A 17,432-nucleotide genomic window follows, 5' to 3' on the forward strand; every position below is an offset into this window, starting at 1 on the left:
GATTGATCATTTGGCTTGATAGCCATGAATCTTCACATGTGATAGCTCGTTTCTTAGAACACTTTTTTAAAATAATTGTCGTATTGCAAGTTTGTTATTTTTCCTGGGAACTTGGCCACATATAATGACACAATGCGAAGGTTTCCCAATTATTTGATTTTTTTGAATTTTTTATGCCCGTTTCAAAATGCGGTCAAAACAGCGGGAATGACCGTTCCTAGCTAGTGGTTGAATCTTGGAATTTTTTTGGTGTTTATATGATTAAATAGATATTTATGTACCTAGAAATCATTTTTGGAAAAAATAAAGAGCAAACTACGAGGTAGCTACAGTTCAAATTTGACCCGCTTCCTACTGAATCGGCGGGAATTTGTCTTTTTCACCAGAGGTGGATCAAAACTTTTGACACCCAACCATTTTGTCAATTGTGCATTAAATATGGCCTAGTATTTTATAAAATTGATTAGGTCCAATTTTGCAACAAATATATGGTAGGTCTTTCACAAAAAAACTCATTTTGGGCACTCGAAAAAATGGAAAATGAATTTTCCGTGCCAAGAAAATGAAAACTTCCTTAGGCATCATTGTTTGTCATTCCAAGATGCACCCTTGTGCACGATATGAGTTCATTTGAACAAACTATGCCATGAATATGGCCATAAGATTGATCATTTGGCTTGAAAGCCATGAATCTTCACACATGATAGCTCATTTCTGAGAACACTTTTTTAAAATAATTGCCGTATAACAAGTTTATTATTTTTCTTGGTAACTTGATCACATATAACGACACAATGCGAAGATTTTCCAATTTTTTGATTTTTTTTGAATTTTTTATGCCCGTTTCAAAATGCGGTCAAAACGGCGGGCATGACCGTTCCTAGCTAGTGGTTGAATCTTGGAAAATTTTTGGTGTTTCCCTAATTAAATAGATATTTTTATACCTAAAAATGATTTTTGGGAAAAATAAAGATCAAACTATGAGGCAGCTGCAGTTTAAATTTGACCCGCTTCCAACCGAATCGGCAGAAATTTGTCTTTTTCACGAGAGGTGGACCAAAGCTTTGGACACCCAACCATTTGGTTAATTGTGCATTAAATATGTCCTAATATTTTAGAAAATTAATTTGGTCCAATTTTACAACAATTATTTGGTAGATTATTAAAAAAAACTCATTTTGGGCACTCAAAAAATGGAAAATGATTTTTTCGTCAAAAGAAAATGAAAACTTCCTTAGGCAACATTGTTTGTCATTCCAATACGCACCGCTTCTTTCTTGTCACATATGATGACACAATGCGAAGGTTTTTCATCTCGAGGAGGTGCTAGAACTAGCGAATGCTACAACTAAAGCACGCAGGGGTGATGCCGGCAGTGAGGCGGTAAACTGCGGTTGTGCGCGACAGCGCAACGACGGGAGGGTCAACGATGTGTTCTATCTGAGGGAGAACAAGGAAGATGGGGAAGAAATTATAACGTGGGAGGTGAATCAAATGGTTAGAGATGAAAAAGTCGTAGGATCACGAGGTGATCGACCGAAATTTAGGCCGATTGACCGGCACCTATCAGCCGCCTTTTGGAAAATGGCGTGATCCAAATTTGCAACACAGATTTGTAGGCATTTAAAAAACCCGGAGATTTTTGTGTCCAAATTTTGGATATTCGAGCGCGAGACAGCCGGCCAATGAGAAGCGAGGAACCACCTCCACGCGGATTACCAAGCTGGACACGATCTAAGCCGTCCACCATGCACCCATCCAATGGTGGATCTTCTGAAATACCAAAACCCTAATCCACCTACCTACCCACCCTTTCTTTCTCCAGATCGGATCGAGGCCGCCCCGCCTACTCTCCCTCGTCTCCGCCACCATCTATCCACCCCCGCCTACCCTACTATCCACCACCGTCGCCACCATCCTGATCCACCACCGCCGCCACCAACCCCATCCACCACCGCTGCCCCAACCCACCGACGAACTCGTCTCCGTCACCCTCCTCATCTCGTCTTCATGGCGCGACCATGGCATCCCCCTACTTCTTCTCTGCCAGGGTTAGGATTTCCGCCTAACCGTCCCCCGATCAGGCAGCCGTCGGCTGCTCCGGTCGCTTCGCTGCTCCTCCTCCACGCCCACCTCGTCCGTGTCCTCCCGCCGATGGTGGCGATCTCCACGCGGACTGCCCTAGCGCTGACGGAGTGCACGGCGCGCCCCAGCTCAGACATGAGCCTCGGGCGGTTGGCGCAGCACACCGACGCCCTGACGTGCTTGGCGTCCCAGCGCTCCTCCTCCACTCCCACCTCGTCGCTCTCCCCCGGCACGGCCACGTCCGCCACCACACAGCCGTACGCATCTTCCCGCAGCACCCGCACGTGCCGCACCACCTCGCCGACCTCACCTGGGAGGCCGACGGGAGGAGGCTGCGCAGCGTGGCGAGGTGGGTGTTGATGCGCTGCCACTGCTTGCGCTCCACCACCGGCGCAACCTTCCCCTCTGCGGCCGCCGCGGCGCCGTCCTCCCGAGATCCCGACCATGGTGAGCCTCCCCCTCATGCCTCTCCCCCTACCCCCTTCAGATTTCTCTCTTAATTTCTGTGTCTCTCTGCAGGTACCCCGAACGCGAGGGTGGAGCATTGGCCGGAGTTAGGAGATGTGGTTGGACAAGCGCGACGAGGATCGGCAGTAGGTCAGCAGACACCGCTCCTGCTATATATGCTAAGCTGCTGCCAATGTTTGTGCGATGGTGCCGGCTTAGAGCATCATATCCAATAGCTACTGCCTGTAGATGTGCTTGTTGTGGTGTCATGTGCTTCTCCTGAACCTGTTGTACGCTTAGCTGATTAAACGTGCAGTTTTTTTTAGTATTTTGGTCTGACGGCTTCAACGTTTCTTTTTTTGGCTCAAGTGCTTAACTGATGAGCTTATGTTGAACTTTAGTTTCCTCTTGTCCGAGATGTGCATGTCTTTGGCTCATGTGTGGATAGTAATTTATCAATGAGCTCGAGACCATAACAGTGTAGACTGGCGCTGGTTTTGTTTAATCTGGATAGTGTTGTGTTTAAGACTGTTAGTCCAGGGTCTGTGTACTTGTAGAATGGAGCTATTTGATGTCAGAACATTTCATTTACAAGGTCAAATTTATACTCTCTGTATGCTGACCAGTTTGTTACTTAATGTTCGTGCAGTATCGGCGACAACAAGAAGGCCTGGAAGACCGAACACTGCAGGAATGTGCAGTCGCCGCCAAGCTTTCTGATATTATTAGCCTACCAGATAATTTCTGATATTGCCTTTTGGTGATTACAGGGCACTGAAGATAAAGCTTACAGAAAGAAATAAAGATGGCCATATTCTCACATACTCCTGGATTTCATTTACATCAACTTCGCAAGAGAGGAGTACTCCTTTTTAGTAGTCTCATCTCAGTTTAAAGTAAATTAAATGAAAGGAGTACTCCTTTTCAGTTGTCTCAGTTTAAAGTAAATGAAAGGAGTACTTGCTCCCTGTACTAGTTACTTCTACTACTTATTTTTAGTTGTTTAGTACTACTCTGTAGATCTGTGATACTAGTCTAGTCGCTTGTATAATTTTGTTTATTAGTGTAACCTGAACCATGGAGTAGTACCCTGTTTGCATATGTGTGATTATGTGTGTTGTGTAGTCTCTAGCTCCAGTACATGTGAACTATATGTTGTGGTGTAAATCATTTTTCATTCTATCTTATAAACGTGTTTCTTCAATAGCTATTTCTGTTCAAGTCTTGTTGTCACCGATGTTAGCATTTAGTTTGTCTCAAGTAAAAAAATTACTGAAATTACAGTGTACAAATCAGCCCAAATATGTGAGCCTCGGTTCTGAAAACTAAAGAGTTCATATATTGGTAGATAGACTGTGATTTAGGATATGCTAAACAGAAAGCTTTATAAGATAGAACTCTCAATATCATGACTTCACTTTGTCCTTTAATTTAATATGGTTAGAACTACCATGGTTTTTTAAGTAGTTGGGGCATTAAGAAATAGTATGCTGGATGTTTGGCCTTGCATCCGTCCTTCCATGAATTCATGCTTGTGCATTGCTAGTTATTGCTTTTTTTTGCAGGTCTTCTTCTTCCTCGATCTGGTGCAGCAGCAACAATTCAAGGTCATGGTCATGGAGCAGCAGCCATATATTTTTCTTCTTATTCTTCCCTGAGATGACATGAGATGAGGTTTGTTTTCCTCAAGGTCAAGGTGCAGCAGCTCGATTTGATTTGATGTGATTGGATTCATTTTCCTCATGCCTCTCTGTTTGCATTGCAGGCTCTATTGGTCGGTCTTCAATTCTTCATGCTGCTGCGGCTACTGCTACATGAGGACCCTCTTCAATTCTGCATCCGTTGCGGCCGCCGCAGCTTCCACCTCTACCCGGCCGCATCCGCAAGTGTAAGCTCCCCCCTCCCTCCGTCCTAGATCTCTAGGTCTGTTGCTGTCATGCGCCATGTTCTTGATGTTGCGCGACCTCATGTGGATGCCACGAACGGCGCTGCTCCTGCGTGCAGATTTGATTCGCCGCATTAGTATGCGGTTGTTGTCTCGCCGTGGTTGTTCAAACTGAGATGTACCCAGTTGATTCGTCATCTCGGGTCATAAATTTTTATGCATTCCCTGTTGTTGTAGCTTGTTGGATGCATAGTTTGATCTCCCAATGGGAATTATTAGTGAATGGTGATGTCTGTGGTCACGAGAATGGTGATGTAGTAGCTGGTATGCTTGATGCGTGTATGTCCATCTCTTTACTGTTTTGCTAGAACCATAAATCCTGATGCGCATGATGATCATGGTCTGGTTTGTTAGATCTATTCTGCTGGTGCTTAAAATTTGACATGCCTGGATTCTAAAACAAATTTTACAGCATTCTATGTTGTAGCCAAACACTTGCTCTGTATTTTATATTAAAACCATGGTATTGTGTACTTGCCAACTACGAGTAAATTACTACAATTTTTAATACTTTGGTTTTTTTGATACTTTGCTGTTCGATTTACTTTTATTTTGTCCCTAAACATTTTGTTCTACAATGTGCAGATGCTGGCATTTCATTCAAGACAAAGAAGTTGGATGAAGCATAGTTTTACCTCATTGAGCTAGTTCTGGGAGTAACGAACTCCTTGTAGCAGAACTTGTACGTGTGCTAGTTCTGGGAGCTAATCCTATTTGTGTGTTATATGATGTAGCAGAACTTGTAGGGCTCCTGTGATAGACTTGGGCTGATACACTTGGGCTGTATATGTGTTATCTAATTGTAAACTTGATGTTGATCACATTTTTATGTATGTTATATGATGTAGCAGATTGCTTCCTGCTATTATTTGAAATATTGTGTCTGTTTTCAGTATTTGCATATTAAAATATGAAAGAACATGACCTTGACAGTAGGGTCCCACAAACTAGAACGTCACATTTGGGACCCACTTACGAGAATTTGACAATTGGCAAGCATTAAAAAAAGAGAAACAAAGGCTACGACCCAAAGATAAAAAGGCTATAATGTTGGGCTAGGCCCATGAAATCGACCAAAAATTGACACGAAAAAATATATAGAAAGGCTGAATTAATGGGCTCGGCCCATATAAACACCGAATTGGACCGGGATGATTCTTGTGCCACATCATATTGCCATGTCGGATGCCTACGTGGCCTGGGGAGGCTGCTAGTGACCAAAACAAAACAGTAGACATATTTTGGTCGTAAACGTTCACGACCTTCTCAGAGAGAAGGTCGTTAATTTCAGTTTACGACCGCCAGCTTTTGACCTTCTGTTTTTGGTCAAAAAAAGTCGCAAATGAAAAACAATGATCTTTCAGTGACCAATAGTCAAGGTCACAAGTTGATATATTTCTTGTAATGACATTGCATATTTTTTTAGAAAAATGTCACGTACATTTTGTGAAACGTGTTACAATATTTGTAATGAAAAATTAGTTTGTTGAATGGCAGGAACATTTTTTACACTATAAATACACCTTCCTAACTTACTTATTCTTATCCTCCCGCAAAAAATCCGGCGGGCGAGGTGCGAACTTGCTTGTGAAGGAAAGGGCAAAAGATGGGTGCGTGGCGGAGCAATGATGGCCCTGCGGCGTATGCCAGGCTTTTGTCAGCCGGGGCAGTTGCCGAGGCGACGTGGGGACATGGGGGCGTCCATCTCCCATCACGCGCCACACGTCAAGCCTGGCCCGCAGGCGGTTAGGGTCTGCGTCGCTTCGCCCTCCCCACCGTGCCTTCGCCCCGATTATATTTCCCTCCTCATCGTTGCTACATGGAAGGATGTCAAAGGTTAAGAATAAAGTTCAAGTTGATGCTTCACAGACTATTACTTCGTTGGCCGATAAATCCATTGGAGAATGCTCTAAGACAGTTCTCAAGTTTCCCCTTGAATGCAAGAAAAAGCACAACAATTCCCATGGTTATGAAACATGTCATGTGAACCCAACATCAACATTGTTAGGTCCCTTGTTGTCATCAACACCCATTGCACATGATTCCTTTCAGACTTCGATTGAGCCGGTGTGCCGTCAATCTCAACGAAGAAATGTTCGCCATGTCAATCTTCACAATATTTTGGTCGGCAAAGTCCGTGTCCAATTCCCCGAGAGTGTGGACAACAATCATTCAGACCGCCTTTTTCATATCAGCAAGGGCAGTATTAGAATTGATACTGATAACCCACAAGTATAGGGGATCGCAACAGTTTTCGATAAGTAAGAGTGTCGAACCCAACAATGAGCTAAAGGTAGAACAAATAATCCCTCAAGTTCTATCGACCACCGATACGACTCTACGCACGCTTGACGTTCGCTTTACCTAGAACAAGTATGAAACTAGAAGTACTTTGTAGGTGTTGTTGGATAGGTTTGCAAGATAATAAAGAGTACGTAAATAAAAGGTAGGGGCTGTTTAGATTAAGAAGCAATAAAGTAAATATAGCGAGTGTGGAAAAGTGGTGGTAGGAGTTGCGAAATTGTCCCTAAGCAATTGACTACTTTACTAGACCGATAGCAAGTATTATGTGGGAGAGGCCACTGCTAGCATGTCATCCCCGACTTGTAATTCTATGCACTTATGATTGGAATTATTAGCAAGCATCCGCAACTACTAACGTTCATTAAGGTAAAACCCAACCATAGCATTAAGATATATTGGTCCCCCTTCAATCCCGTATGCATCAATTTCTATGCTAGGTTGAAGCTTCTGTCACTCTTGCCCTCCAATACATAGCCCTATCAACATACAACTAACCCTAGGGTGTGATCCACGCGCGCAATCATATGATGGGCACCAAAGGACAACAACATAACCACAAGCAAATTAAATCAATCATAGCAATTCATCAACCACCGATAGGACAACGAAAATCTACTCAAACATCATAGGATGGCAACACATCATTGGATAATAATATGAAGCATAAAGCACCATGTTTAAGTAGGGGGTACAACGGGTTGCGGGAGAGTGGACCGCTGTAGATAGAAGGGGGAAGGTGATGAAGATGTTGGTGAAGATGGCGAAGGTGTTGGTGTAGATCGCGGTGATGATGATGGCCCCCGGTGGCACTCCGGCGCCACCGGAAGCGAGGGGGAGAGAGCCCCCCTTCTTCTTCTTACTTGACCTTCTCCCTAGATGGGAGAAGGGTTTCCCCTCTGGTCCATGGCCTCCATGGCACGGGAGGGGCGAGAGCCCCTCCGAGATTGGATCTGTCTCTCTTTGTTTCTGCGTTCTCAGATTCTTCCCTTTCACCGTTTCTTATATTTCCGGAGATTCGTAACTCCGAATGGGCTGAAATTTTAACACAATCTCTATCCGGATATTAGCTTTCTTGCGGCGAAAGAAGGGCATCAACCGCCTTACGGGTGGCCCACGAGGGTCAGGGGCGCGCCCCCCCTGCCTCGTGGCCACTTCGGGCACCGTCTCGCGTGGATTTTCTTCCCAAAAATCATATATATTCCAAAAAAAAATCTCCGTCAGTTTTTATCCCGTTTGGACTCCGTTTGATATGGATATTCTGCGAAACAAAAAACATGCAACAAACAGGAACTGACACTGGGCACTGGATCAATATGTTAGTCCCAAAAATAGTATAGAAAGTTGCCAAAAGTATATGAAAGTTATAGAATATTGGCATGGAACAATCAAAAATTATAGATACGACGGAGACGTATCAAATACCATGCTGACTAACAACCCTTCAACAGTTGTTACCTTCATCAGGTTCATCTGGAAAAAGTATCTTAATCATGCCAAGTGGCGTGTTGTTGTCCTTGACTATGAATACACTAGGTGATTAGCATTGTATTTGCATGACCATGCAAAGTTCTTGCACCACTTTGATATATGCAGTAACTTCTAGCATCGAAGTAAACATTTGCGCCAAGTTCTAGCATCACCAGTGTAATTGACTCTTTCCAAGCTGAAAGTTCCTATTCAAACTCACCTTAAATAAAGTCTGAATGCAGCAGGTGTGCGAATGTAACTTTCCATACATTCTGAAGATCCTATGCAAATTCGCATCGCAATAGAGTTGTGGCATGTGTACGCTTGAAACTTGCAATTCTAAAAGATGCATGCAGAAATTTGATTTGAGTATTGGTTTCAAGTCTATTTTTGGGAGACATTTTGACGAGCTTAACTCCAAGTTTGTTTTCCCATGTCTATTTTCAACCATATTCGTTGTCAAATATTCCCTTTGTCCCAAAATAAATGTAGTTGATTTGGTACAACTTGTATTAAATAAATGACACTTATTTTGAGATGGAGGGAGTACTTAATTGTCATTGTTTCATGAAAATAATAATGGCAGTGCTGCTACACACTCACACATGAACCAATCACTTAAGTCTACATCACATGATGGTGAGCACCCCGAGTTCCCAATTTCAGGCTTGGGGCTCCCTTATTCTAACAAATTGCTCCCCGAATCGGATTGGGATTTCACAGTCTGTAAGATATACAAAAGGGCCGACCCTTCAAAAGGAAAACTTTTGTCCTCGAGGTGAGGCTCATCCTCCCTAATGTGTGGTTATCATCGGTCCCTATTTTCCCTATGGATCTCTTTCTTCTAGGTGATGGGGTTCATGCTAAGTTTGACAAAGGCAGTGCGAGATTCTTCTAGGAAGATGATGCCACTAGTTGCAAGTACCAGATGATTCGATGGGAGGACTTGTGTAACCCAAATCTGAACGTGACTTGGGTATTACTAATTCCATAACTATGAACCTGGCCCGATCCTGGAAAATTTCTCAAAACAATGATAGCCTTTGGGTGCTTATACTAAAAGTCAAATATTTTCCAAATTCCTCTTTCTTTAGCTGCTCGTTGAAGAGCTCCTAGTTTTGGAACATGCTCCAAAAATGTAGAGACATCTTCAATTTGGGAGTCATGTTCTTCATGTGCAATGGGGTTGATACCAAGTTTTGGCTCTCAAACTGAATCTATAATACGCCTCTATACGCCTTGTTCCCAGATCTTTTGGTCATTATGTCCAAGCCAGATATCTTTTTTAAAGACGCTCTAACCTCAGGACAATGTAATATTGCATTCTTACACAATGTGTTTGTAACCGAGTTAGCATCATGGGATGCGTCGCAACTCCTTGTCACTCAAGTAAATCTGCCGCTCGAGAAGAACTTGATAACCTGGACCATGTATCCTTCTGGCTCCTTTTCAGCTAAATCCATGTATTCTAAACTAACCCCCCTGTATCCGTTATGCCTAAGCCCTTTGGGTTTTGAGAATTACGTGAAAGTCAGTATCTTTCTCTGGGAAGCTGCACAGACCGACTTCCCTCTATTATCAGTATCTAGAAAAGCAAGGGACCTAAGGAGGGGATGTGTGCTTTATGCGGGATCCATGAGAATGTTGATCATATTCTCTTCTAGTGCTCCCTTGCCAGGTTCCTTTGGGGTTGTGTTAGGGAATGCTTTATCGTCTTTTTGGATCCGAATTCATTTCACGATGTTCCTCTTCTCCTAAAGAACCCGTGGGGACATGAGCGTATACTAGCTTGGCACACTTTTTCGGCTATGGAATGGGCACTATGGAACTGCCGCAACAAACTTTCTATATACTGAAAGGAGTTTTCTAACTAGCCAGCTGATTATATTTTTATACGATCTATCATTTTCAGCAATGGGGCCCTCTAGGGAAGAGGAAGGACTCTGAATCAGCTGATGCCATGCTTCGCAAGATCAAGGGCATCCACATCGCCAATAGAAGTGCTCCACCTTGACGTTTCTTAGCTTAGCGTATTGGATGTCCATGTGATCGTTGCTTTCAGAGCTTTTGAACTTCTTATTCAAATCTATATTTTGTTTTTTCCCTAGTTTGTAAGACTAGTCGGCCGATGTTGGCTTTATTAATTTAACATTTGTGCCTTTTATCTAAGCTGCCTCTTGATCCTGAGACCTAGCACGATGTTGCAGACAAACAAAAATGACCACACAAAGGAGAGTCTGCATAATTAACCGGGTCAACTACATGGCCACATCAAATATCTAAAACATGCTTACAATTTTTTGAGACATATAATGTGATGGAGATAAGACGATCTAAATCATTTCAACTAAACGAAGGAATTCATATAATGAGGTAGACATAATAAACACATACAACAACATAAAAAAGGAAATAAATAAGAGTAACAACAAGCTAGGGAGTCTTCGGGTGATCCCTACAAGTACAATTACCACTAAAGGATTGGAAGAAAAATGGCAGCACGAAGCACATATCACAACATTTGCATTGTCCGAGTTATTGAAAGGAGGTGGTCAGCCAAGCCCTGACAATGACACCACATGCCGCTGCCCTATTCAAAGGGTAACACACATGTTAGACGACAGAACAACACCTCATGTGTTGTCGACGCAGTTGAAAGGCTTTTACTTGGCATTTACACTTTGGCTTACCAAACACCCTCTCTATGTGTCCTAAGCCCAAATAGCAAGGTGCTAAAATTCAGCGGCCCATGTCGCCCAAGGGCACAACTGAACCAAGGTTGTGATTGCAGCCAAATGGCATGCTAGCCGAGACCACACAAAGACACGACCCTCATCATACACTTTCACTCAACCTTGATAGAATTCAACACGTGAAAAAGATAACCAAGAGTAGAGACCACCCCTCAACCACTACAACAATTACCACGGGCATCAATTTGGCCATCCATGCCCCAGCCGAGATGGCAACCAACCAACATCAACCAACAAACAAATGACCATTGACTCCAATACAACACCTTCATTAACGGAATGAAATCAAGACATAATTGTCGACCGATCTGTGACACGGGAGCCTAGCTAGGCTTGACAGGGCATGAAAGCTACACGACGAATGCCTTTGAAGAGGGAACAATTCCTTACGGTGCCGCCATCGTTGGTGCCAACAATAGCTAGCATAGGGCTTTCACTCGTATCATCACACCTCTCGACCAGTGTCGAACCCTTACCAGTCACTGACACCAACGACAAGCACTAAGCACGTGGATGCCCCCACTTCAAACCACCCTTACACATGTACACCTACCATGCCAATCATGACTCACAAGGTCACCCATGCTGCAGCCTCACAAGTCCAGGGGGTGCCGCTTCGGTCGTTCAAATTCCACGCGAGCCACTAGGGTGCGTTGACAACAGAGCGACCGTCGCCACCAAAACGGCCTCGTCGCGCCGATGCTATCAATCCCAGCAATGAAAAATGCCATGACAAAAGTTAGAAACAACACACGCACACATCATATATCTTGCAACATCCATATACGTTGATGTCATGCAAAATGCACTCATAAACTAAGCAACACAAGAGCCCAAGGCTTCAACAAACAGTTGGCGATGACAAGTACGGTGGGCATCCTGCATAGAAACTGAAATCTAAAAATGAGTACTTCCTCCCACAGAACCGCTCGAGCTGTAGCGTGCGGAGATCCAACGAGAAGCACACCATGTCCGGCCTAGACAAGTCGTAATCCTCCTCTCTACCTTCCGGCGCCCCCTCCAGCAGCAGGTACCCCCCAGCCACCCCGATGAATCGGTAGTAATGGTAATGCACGGGCAGGTAGATGTCTGCCTTTGGTTCCCACCGATCGCCGTCATCTTCCTGCAAGACGGCATACTGGAGGTGGTACACATGGTACCTGTCATTGTGCTTACCAATGGTGATCATCGCGAGCCGCTCTTGATCTCCAGCGGCCTCCACGAAGGTCACGGGCGAGTCGCTGTCACGAGGTGGGAAGTCTTTGATGGAGAACCCCGGGGTGCTCGCCCTCACGTCGATGACGAGGATCTTCTTTCTCAGGGCAGATTGGCAAATAGAACCGCCCATGCACGAAGTTGTGTGGTAGGAACGGCCTGTATGGATAGGGTGGGTCGTTGCCCAAAGCACCCCAGCCATCGAACATGACGGCACGCCATGGTCGTCCTGCAGCGGCACCGCTGGTAGAGAAGGCAAAGAGGAATAAGTTGCCTGCACACTGCACCAAGCACATCACTCTGAATGATGGTGCCAATAATCCATCATCTGGATCGCCGTCCTTGTCATCGTCCTCGCCGCCGTCACTGGTAGGATGAGCGGAGAAGTACGAGTCGTGCTCATCTCCCGCGGGTGGAGCGATGAAGGGCTTGAAGTCGTCGAGGCGCTTTCCATGGTTGACCAACGCGGCTACGTCCTTGGGGATGGCAGGCAGCACGAGGCACCGCCGATGGAGGGGGTCGCAAACGGCGACGGGCCGGCCCAGCGAGCGATGCCTTCCGCAGCAGCTTCCCCGCTGGATTTGACCGGTGTAGAGAGCACGGCCGTCGCGGGACTCCCAGAAATCCCATGGGCCGCCGTGGGCAGGGAGGAAGGACATGCACGTGAAATCGATGGCTCCGGCGTCCTCGACAAACTTGCGGGCCGCAGCGGCGGAGGGATGCGGCGGCTCGGCAGGTAGGAAGATGTCGGCGCTGATGCCGAGGAGGGGCGGCGGGTGGAGGGCACGGAAGCGGCGGACGAAGCTCTGGTCGGTGATGATGCGACGGAAGGCGGGGCTCGCCGCGCAGGCGCGTGCAAGGTCGGCGGGCGAGTCTAGGAGGAGGAATATCTTCCTGAGGATGTCGTCGGAGTCCGCCGCTGGCGCTGGAGCTCGGACGCGCCGTTCTGCTGGCTGCGGCCGCGAAGCCATGGGTCGATCGATCACGCGGCCGGGGTGCGTAAAACTGGGAAGAGATCGGTACGTGCCGACCATACTTGTATGAGATTAGCAAAAGATCAATTGGCCAGCTTACGTACGAGAGATCAGACACGACCAGAAATAAAATCCGGGCATAATTCGTATCCGGATGTGACCATCCAAATATTCCCAAAGTCTTTTTTACTTTTTTTGCGAATTACGGGTATCCCTAGTGTCTGATAAATTACAACGGGGAAATAAATCGGCACACTCGATAAAATTTCTGATTCTAGTTAGTAGTGACTGGTACCCACGGGTGCAATGCAACTGATGCAAAATTGCTATGCTTATGGACAGAAAGTTAAAACTTACGTGTCCTCCCCCCCCCCACTGACCCACCCCACTAATTTCCACTGTCGTCCCATATTGATTTTTGCCCTAGCCCTCAATCTCAGCCCATAAGTTACTTCTGTAGGAAAATCCACACAGATGCCATATTAGTTACTATAACCAATACACAAATGTCTTGCAAAATTCAATCCATAGTAGTCGTTGTCCATGCAGATTTTGCTTGATGGTATTCTTAGGCAGTTGTGAGGTGAAAGGATGGGAGAGGGGTGAGGTGGCAGGTTTTGGGTCACCACTGGAGTCAAGCCGTCACCAGAATGACACAGGGGGCTTGTGTTCTTAATTTGAACTCAATGACATGACACACTTAAAAAACAACACATGCATCATATATCTGGCAGCATCCATATACATATTAATGTTTGATCAACATGTGGCCGTAACGTACGCAAGACAAGATCTCCTAGGCTTCAAACAGTTGGTGGCGACAAGTACCGTGGGCACCCGGTGTAGAAATTGATGTTTTCAAGTGGGTACTTACTCCCACAGAATCTCTCGAGCTGCAGCGTGTGGAGATCAAGCGAGAAGCACACCATATGCGGCCTGGACACGGTGTACAAATCCCAGTCTTCCGGTGTCCCTTCCAGCAGCAGGTAACCCCCGGCCACCCCAACGAAACGGTAGTAATTGTAACGCAAGGGCAGGTAGACGATGGCCTCCGATTCCCACTGATCCCAGCCTTCCTCCCGCAAGACGGCATACCGGAGGTGGACCACTTGGTGCTTATCGTCGTGCTTGCAGATCGTGACCATCGCGAGTCTCTCTTGTTCGCCAGTTGCCTCGACGAAGGTCTTGCCGAAACAGTAGGAATCAGGCGGAGAGTCTATGATGGAGAGCTCCGGCGTGCTGCACCGTGCGTCGATCACGAGGATCTTCTTGGCCCCGGGGTAGATTGTCCAATAGAACCGGCCGTGCACGTAGTTGTGCCGTAGGACCGACCTGCTGTATGGATGGTGAGGGTTTTGGCCCAAAGCGTTCCAGTCGTCGCACTTGACTGCCCGCCATGGTCGTCCTGTGGCGGCGCCGCTGGAAGAGAAGGCGAAGAGGGACAGCTTGCCTGCACACTGCACCAGGCACATCACTCTGTATGATGGTTGCATTAATGCATCCTTTTCGCCGCCGCCATCATCGTGGTCACTGGGAGGATTAGCAGAGAAGAACCCGTCCGGCTCATCCCGGGCGTGTGGAGCGAGGAAGGGCTTGAAGTCGTCGAGGTGTGTCCCATGGTCGACCAACGCGGCTAGGTCGTCTGGGATGGCAGGCAGCACGACGTACCGGCGGTGGAGGGGGTCGCAGACGGCGAGGGGCCTGCACAAGGAGCAGTGGCTTCCGCAGCAGCCTCCCGGCTGGATTTTACCGGTGAGGAGAGCACGGCCGTCGCGTGACTCGCAGAAATTCCATGGGCCGAGGCCGGCTGGGAAGAAGGATTTGCATTTGAAGTCGATGGCGCCGGAGTCGTCGACGAACTTGCGGGCCACGGCGGCGGAGGGATGCGGCGGCTCAGCAGGAAGGAAGGCGTGGTTGCAGATGCCGAGGAGGGGCGGCTGGTGGAGGGCGCGGAATCGTCGGAGGAAGCCCTGGTCGGTGATGACGCGGCGGAAGAGGGGGCTCGCCGCGCAGGCGCGTGCGAGGTCGGCGGGGGAGTCGAGGAGGAGGAATATCTTCCCGAGGATGTCGACCGACTCCGCTGCTGGCGCAGGTGCTCGGGCGCCGCTTTCTGCTGGCTGCGGCGGCGAAGCCATGGATCGATCGACCGCGCGTGTGGTGCGTAGAAATCGGGAGCGGTCGGTCTTAGCATGTCTATACCGATCGTTAGCAAAGATCAGTTTTCCGGTACGGACACTGAATAAAATCCGAACACAATACTTATCCGGACGTGACCTTCCAAACGATCAATGCAAGAGTCAGGAAAGAGCTACGGATTAGGGCGGTCCCAAGATGTACTCTATGGAAGAAAACTCTAGGACGGCGATCCCAAGGTGTACTCTATGGAAGGAAACCCAGACCGAACGAGTCGTTCGGTACTCTGGTGGGCATGCAGAACCCAGAGCAATGTGGAAAGGAGGAAACCCAGACCGAACTATTGAAGGAAACCGAACGACTCCCATAGAGTACACCTTGGGATCTGCCCCAACGAACGATGTCGTTCGAGTTGTCCCCGGGGAAAGAAGAAATGTGGGCAGAACAAATAGGGAAATGAGAGAGACAGGGAAGAGATAAAGAAAGGAGGAAACATACACTCGATAGTGATGGGAGTGTGCTCCACGGAACGCGGGTAGGGAGGCAGCAGAAGAGGTTGTGTCGTCGTTGTCTCACATGATCGGTCGCCCGATGCGATTCATTTACCGAAACATTTAGACTATTTTTGTTTCACATCTGCGCAAGGTCAATTCAATGTGTTGGTTATCAAATGAACATCTATTTTATGACGGTTACCATGGTTACCAAAATATTACTGAACAGTTAGTGATTGTATTCCTATTCCTAATCCAAATTTGAGTTTGAATTTCTTCGGATTAAGATAAGTAGTGTCATCTTCTTTAGTTGCATCCTTGATCCTCGCACATAGAGTCGTCCAAGATGCAACCAGCTGTAGGTGGGCAAATGCATTATCTTCTTGCAGCTGTGGATTCCATTTACTAGAAAGTGAAAGGATGCACCGCGCCTTGAGTTTCTCATCACCAGTCTTGGTGCATGGGCCACAGCTCCCAGGACGGCCATTGGAGCAGACCAACACAACCAATTGTGGCCTGTTCATCACCGGTCGACGTCAGGCGTCTTCATTTTTGTGGCTAGTTTGATGTGGCGTGTATGTCCCTATGTTTTGCTCTTGACCAGTCTTTATTAATGCATCCGTTCATTATTATAAAATGTTCTAACTTTTTTCTAAATCAGATGTATGTAGACATATTTTAGTGTGTTTATTCACTTATTTCAGCCCATATGTAGTCCATATTGAAATACCCAGAACATCTTATAATAATGAACAGAGGGAGTGGATCATTTGGATCTTGTATTGAACTTTGTTATGCATTGTAAGACTTCGTAAGAGCTTCATCTTTAAAGCTGGGCAATAGCCTCTTTTCCAAAGAAAAATATAAGTAGTGACATAACAAATAAACCATTGAAATTTAACTGTATCGCAATGGAATAAACATTATTATCCGATCATGTGGTCATGATTGGCCCCTCCCAGCTCATGCAACCAGTACCTAAATTCAAATATCTCAAAACTTATTCAAACCATAATTATCAAAATAATAATTATTCAGACTATGGATTGACTCAATGTAGCAAAAGTTGAAACCTTCTAAGCCCTACCCCATGCTTCTACGGTAGTTGAGTTCATATAATCGTTGTCGTCATGGTGGTCGAGTTCGGGCCGTGTTGTAGCTAGTTGGTGTTTATGCTCTTGTTGCAGATGATTCTTACTTCCATGCCTTGTGATGTACTAGTGTCCTAGAATAGGTTGGGTTTGTTTTGGTCATATTTGGTTTGTGGTTCGCGGAGTCTTAAGGTGTAATCTGTAGGTCGCTTTAGTTTTCATCGTGCCATTTGAATGGGGTCGTGCTTCCTTCCAGTGTCGTATCAACATTTTAATGGATATACACGTAGCTCTCCTGCATGGTTCAAAGACAAAAAAAACTATGTGGCAATGACTATTATGCCTAGAAATCGCAACACTACATAAAACCAATTTGAGCATAACCTTGTCAATTACATCAAAGTACAACTGTCCACGAGGATCACATCATTGAAAGGGAAATCAATCTTTCAAGCGAATCTGACAATGCAGAATGAGGAAAGAAATTGCAACAACGAGTACATTACTAGTCTCCTTGTCGGGGA

General features: G+C 46.2%; 1 protein-coding gene across 1 annotated transcript; it reads right to left on the reverse strand.

Annotated features, from left to right (window-relative positions):
* Positions 1-12,245: 12,245 nt before the first annotated feature.
* Positions 12,246-13,187, reverse strand: LOC147961402 (uncharacterized). Its single transcript, XM_087533792.1, has one exon. It carries the CDS (start codon positions 13,185-13,187, stop codon positions 12,246-12,248), a length of 942 nt encoding a protein of 313 aa, XP_087389918.1.
* Positions 13,188-17,432: the final 4,245 nt, after the last annotated feature.

Source organism: Triticum urartu, chromosome 7A (genome assembly GCF_056163025.1).
Source record: "Triticum urartu cultivar PI428250 chromosome 7A, HENAU_Tu73, whole genome shotgun sequence".
In the NCBI taxonomy this organism is placed as follows: Eukaryota; Viridiplantae; Streptophyta; class Magnoliopsida; order Poales; family Poaceae; genus Triticum; species Triticum urartu.